This window comes from Sinocyclocheilus grahami, unplaced genomic scaffold (assembly GCF_001515645.1).
Source record: "Sinocyclocheilus grahami isolate Dianchi unplaced genomic scaffold, SAMN03320097.WGS_v1.1 scaffold55.1, whole genome shotgun sequence".
Taxonomy (NCBI): domain Eukaryota; kingdom Metazoa; phylum Chordata; class Actinopteri; order Cypriniformes; family Cyprinidae; genus Sinocyclocheilus; species Sinocyclocheilus grahami.
Window position 1 is genome coordinate 4666548 of NW_015505234.1, and position 6153 is coordinate 4672700.

Genomic DNA, 6153 nt, shown 5'->3' on the forward strand with positions numbered 1-6153 from the left:
AAACTAAATAAGTAAAGAAAATTAAATGAGTAAATATAGTATAAAAATAAATAGAATAAAAAGTAATAAGAAAACCCGGTGTAAATTTGCATTTGTCATATATGAAAAGTATTCCCTATCAATCTTGAGATCCCTGTTCCTTATTCCAAGTCTGAAACACCGAGGCATCTCTCATTTTGTGAATAAAATAGCTACAATAATTTATTCGCAGTTTATACAACTCTAAATGTGCAGTTTGCGATGATTATTCAATTGAGTGTATCTACCAGTGCTAGTTCACAAGAGGGCGCTATAATATATGATAGAAACTGTTGGTAATATCAGGACCTGGCCTTGGTATCAAACTTAATTATTACAACCTTTCCTACTGACATGATGATATTACTGTTATTCACTACAATATCAGATTTGTTTTTCAGCCGCAACATTTATAATTTTCCTGAAAAATAGTTTCTTTGAAACTGTAATTGAATTGTGGTAAAGGATAAAAGAATGCATAATTAGGTGGGCGTGTCATTCTGAAAGGGGCGTGGTATCTGGCTGCGGTTCCATTTAAAGATCTTGAGCAGCAGGAGACATGAAGCCCATAAACTAAAGCATAATCAATCTCGGGCGTCTGCACTGCTGCAGCGGTTGTGTTCGCGATGTCAAACGGGGACAGGGTGGTTTTAGCGCTCGGTGGAGCAGGAACTGTCGGCTCCGGGATAGTGAAAGCTCTCCTGGACAGGGGTAAGAGCATATTAAGTATTTACATTTAATATATAACAGTAAGCATTAATTTTATTTAAAAAATATATATATATATATTAAATATTATTTATATATATATTTATATTATTATATAAATTATATTATTTATTTTATTTATAGCAGCAGTAACTATTATTATTATTATTATTATCTGTGCATTTATGAATAGGAAAACAATTATATATCCACCCCTATTAGATGTTTTAAATTCAGATCTCAATTCTGATTCCGTAATTTAATTCTGAATTGATTAAACGTTTTCCTTTCTTTTAAAAGTTTGGTTAGCTTTCAAGCAATCACGGTGATATGGTATTGGTGCATTAGGTGTTTCGGATCCAACCGTCTCCTGGGGGTACTGCATATGATGTGCAGAAGAAAGACATGTGTTTCTCTTTTGAACATTCACTCTTTCTCCTTGAGGGGGCTGCACTGTCCCCGTAGACTGAATACGGTGATTAAATCGGCATGCTTTAATAAAATCACAGTTGTGTTCATGGATCAACTGACAGTCATAGCACACCAAAAATGAACCAGAAGAAGAATTCATCATACAAAAATGTGTCTCGAGTGAATCTTTTGATTTTTCCTTGGTCATTCTGAGCTGGTTTTGTGCTGAATAAAGGTCTTCAGTCTTAAAATGGCACAGAGCTAAATTATGTCCTTTATTTTTGCACTCCTTATAATAGTCACAAAATGGACTGTGCACACCTTTGCACTTCTCACATTGGTATACATATAACGAACCTTGCTTTATACAGCTGCATATCACTTTTGCTGCTGTTTGGCTCTGGGCATCCCCTTCAGTTTGATCTTCAGCAAAGCTTTCTTTTTTTTAAAGCATTAGCATGTGTGGTAAACTATGCAAACACATATTTAGGTTTCAAGGTTGCTGTGATCTCCAGAGACAGCAGCAACTTGGAGAAACTCAAGGGGTTTGTTTCAGCTAGCACAAAAAGTAACCTGACCACTTTAGTGGGGAATGTTGGTATGTAGCTTCTCCTTTTGCAACTTTTATTTAATTTTTTTGGTGTGTGTTATCTTTGCAATTCTACACATTTTAAGGTCTCATTGATTTTGGATTGTTTGTGACTAATGAAATACTCTCCTAATCTACCAGGCTCAGAAGAAGGAGCGGAGGAGGTGAAACAGGCCTTGCTTAAGTCTGTGGGAAAGATCACAGATGTGGTGTCCTCTCTGGGCTTCAGCTGGTGGCAGGGAGGTCCACCACACACCCAACCCCTCAAAGAACTGCACTGGGTAAGAGAAGAGCATTTACCCTTGCAAGCCCTCTATATGCAATATTAATTCATACATATTAAACACGATCCTTTCAGTGATTGTTTATACGTGCTTATATGACGCACAACATTTCACCATCCATGTTTTGCATTCTAACCAAACTTTCATCCTTAGGTCTGCATCTCCACCATCATTTGATTGCTCAAAACTCTTTCCTCTCTGATCAACAGGTTATTGAGACTCTGCTTTTCAGCACCTTTGTGTCTTGGAAAGCGTTCTTTAGCCTGGTGAAAGATGATCCGAACTGTACCTACACGTTTATCACGGGTACGTCATTATTTGTCTTCCAAAACATATTTAATTAAGATTATTTAGTCATATGTGAAAAATAATTGTGAGTTTACTAGTAAATCTATTTTAAAAGACACAAATGTCTTTTCCTGCGGGTAGTCATGGTCTAATGGTTATAGAGTCGGATTTGTTGGACCAAAGGTTGCGGGTTCGAGTCTTGGTACCGGCAGGGATTGTGGGGCGAGTGAGTGTACAGCACTCTCTTCCACCTTTAATACCGCGACTTGAGCAAGTCACCAAAACCCCCAACTGCTCCCCGGGTGCTGCAGCAAAAACGGGTGTGTGTTCACCACTTACTGCTCGGTGTGTGCGCACTTGGATGGGTTAAATGCAGAGTAGAGACTTGCACTACCGCGGGACCCAACGCAACAGGGTGCGGCGAGGGCGAGGGCGAGGGCGAGGGCGGGTGCGGGCGGTAAGAGACTCCTGTGTGTGCGGGATGCGGGAGGAATAAATGATTCGCGGGACTCCCGCAAAATAGAAATGATCTAAACATAAAGTGTCTAAAACATATACATTGTTATTTATCTGTTGCACAAAAGCAAAAAGAACAACTAATATTAACATTAAAATGATTGACATGTGCAAGCTAGGCATAGTTTCTATTTATAACGCGTGTTTATGTAGCCAATCACAGACTCAGCTGTTGATTTCTGGAACACAATGGCCAATCAATAGAATCTACTCACAAAATCCTCTCATTTTAACACACGAAGTGTTGACATTGTGAAAGATTCATTGTGCATATATTTATTGTGTTATAACAAAGCGTTATGAGATTGCGATTAACTGAGATTTTAGTGATAATAAAGGAACTCTGCCATGCCAAACCATGCACGCAGCAGCCCATGCTTGCTTTTCTGTTGTGAATGTTGATGATTAGATTATGATTATCTCAAACAGGCACAAAATCACTTTCACAGACTTTTTCATTAACTGTTCCCTCCTGGTGGAATGACCTGCCCAACTCAATCCGAGCAGCTGAGTCCTTAACCATCTTCAAGAAACGACTAAAAACACATCTGTTCCACCTTTATTTGACCCTCTAACTCTAACACTTTCTATTCTATTTTAATTCTACTTATCTATATTTATCTTCTTTTTTTATAAAAAAAAAACACATTAGCTTTCTATTTTTTCTATTCTATCTACTTGTTTTTCTTTGTGTGTGTGTGTATAATAGCCTATATATATAGCCTATATATATATATATATATATATATATATACACATCTTGCTACGTGTACTGCGTTAGGCTAACTGAAACTTGTCATTTGCACTTATTGTTGCTCTTTTGTTAGTTTTGACTGCTTTTATTGTCCTCATTTGTATGTCGCTTTGGATAAAAGTGTCTGCTAAATGACTAAATGTAAATGTAAATGATTGGCCTAAATAACAATTATTTTATCGGGAGTTTTTATGCTGGGATATTGTGGAGCTTAGGAGATGTTACAGAACCATTTCATGTAAATTTCTTCGATGTACTGAAAAAAATCTTTATAGATTACTTTTATGCAGGCTTTTGCGGGCGGGAGCGGGACCAGATAAGATATAGTTCTGCGGGAGCGGAGGTCTCTAATGCAGAGCACAAATTTTGAGTATGGGACACACTTGGCTACACGTCACTCACTTTCACTTTGAAAATTTTAAAAATCCAAATCCAAATCCAAATTTATAATTTAGCAAATTCAAAACACAAATCAGTAAAACGGCATCATTGGTCAGATAGCCGGCAACAATGTATATACTCTTAAAAAAAAATTTCTTTGAGCATTTTGGAACCTTTGTGATCCATGATGGAACCTTTACAATGGACAACATTTTTTTTATAGTGGAAAAAGGTTTGTCTGGTTAAAATGTGCTTCAAAAAATGGTTCTTTTAAGAACTGTGGAAATAAATGGAAGAAAACACACACACACATACATATAGAGAGAGACAGATTCCTATAGGAACCAGATGTAGAAGGCAAAAACATTTAAATGAAATATAATTTCATGGCCAGTACATTTTCTCAATCCACTAACCATTATCAGGTAGATGTGGCAACAAAAGGTAAATTATTCCCCCTGCTTATCCAGATGCGTTCTGTGTTATACAGGAGGTGCTGGAGAGAAAGTTCTCATGCCGGGCACAGGGTTCCTGACTGTAGGGGCAGCCAGTGCTCTGGCGTTCTGTCAGGTTCTGCGTGAGGAGTACCCAGAGGTGCCATGCAAAGTCAACCAGGTGTCTCATCAAACTCTTCTAAACACAACGACAAGCTCATGGGGTTATATTCCAGCCATGACATGAAAGTATTTCCTCATATTTGTTACTCTATGATGCCCATCTTAATAATCTTCCAACAGGTGAAAATCAATACAGGTGTTGCGGCCCCAGACCGAATGGCCCCCGGGTACCTGAACCACTTGGATTTAGGGGAGGCCGTGGCTACGCTGGTGGAGCGCCGCAACACGTCCCACACCGTCTTCCCCGTGAGCTGTCCTGCCGATCTAAAAACTGTTATCTTGGAGGGCAATCTGTAAGCAAGGCCCATCGGATTTTCCTCTGTATTCACTTTATCCTGTTAGTATGCGTGCATTGTTTTATTGCATGTCAATAAAACATTTCTGTACTGACAATCCCCAGCTTTGTCATAGCCTTGAAATACTCATTGTGCTCAAAACAAATCAATATCATAACCAATGGAATAGTACAGATGCTTTGGAGTGCAGCTGAGCATAAATGTAGCCCCAGACTTGTTTGCCATTGAAGTAGAGAGACGCGTGTGAGGATGGATGTGAAAACAAACTCGGTCTTTTCCACGGTTAGAGTAAGAGAAAAAACATGGCACATTGTTGGCACACTTGCATCCCCGTAGCGTGACTACCTGCCCTCGTTCACTCAAAACTTATCTGGCTGTTGCTTCCACGGCTCCAAATATTCCCAGCTGTGTGGCCCATAATAAGCGTGTAGGGGGCAAGGGGTTCAGAAATGGCTGGCCTTTAAAGTGGAGGACATTGTTGTCTGTGTTTGCTGTAATCATGACATTTACATTAACGCTTTAGTGACAGGGATTTAAATTTGCCACTGGATTTAGTGAAGTGTCTAATTAAAGGGGGAAGGAGGTGAAAAGGCTTTGTCAGTTTGTCAACTGTAGTTTTGCATCAGCTTATTAAAGCGATAGCTCACTCAAAACTTAAAACTTTTCATCCTCATGTCAGTTCCAAACCTGTATAACACTCTTTCTTCTGTGGAACAAAAAAAAAATATATTTTTTTAAATATTCTTGAAGAAAGAAAACCATATATGTTTGAAATGAGATATTAGATTGAATAGATGTTGAGAATTTAAATGTTTTGGATGAATTATCTGTTTATATCTTAAGTACAGACCAAAAAGTGTGCCATTCTGTTCATACCACCAAAACACAGTTTCTGTTACTCGGTTTAGTACTTGTCTGAGGGAAAACCATTCATGGGGCATTTATATTGTGTGTCTGAGGAAATTTAAATAATAAAAAAAAGAGAAAATCTCCCAGACTCCTAATTTCTTTGAAGTAGTAACCAACATGACATGAGCCACAATGCTGAGGGTGTGATATGACTTTAGTTGCCTGGATTTAATTCAAATCTGGCTTAGAGTTCTTATTTCAAAAATAGTTTGCGAATTGAAAAATTGAAAACAACGGAAAGCAAAGTATCCACTTTGGCAATCAATGAAATCCCTTTTCATGAGACGGTACACTTCGAAAGCCAAAAAGACATCAATATTTTCAAACTCAAAACTCATACTTGAAGGGATAGCTCACCACAAAATGAAAACTCTGTCATTAT

General features: G+C 38.2%; 1 protein-coding gene across 1 annotated transcript; it reads left to right on the forward strand.

The window, feature by feature from the left end:
• The first annotated feature begins 550 nt into the window (after positions 1 to 550).
• On the forward strand, positions 551 to 5458 carry LOC107583841 (uncharacterized). The gene is made up of 6 exons (XM_016270190.1): positions 551 to 729; positions 1628 to 1735; positions 1868 to 2007; positions 2220 to 2316; positions 4440 to 4564; positions 4687 to 5458. Exons 1-6 carry the CDS (start codon positions 645 to 647, stop codon positions 4861 to 4863), a joined length of 732 nt encoding a protein of 243 aa, XP_016125676.1. The 5' UTR covers positions 551 to 644; the 3' UTR covers positions 4864 to 5458.
• The last annotated feature ends 695 nt before the right edge of the window (positions 5459 to 6153 follow it).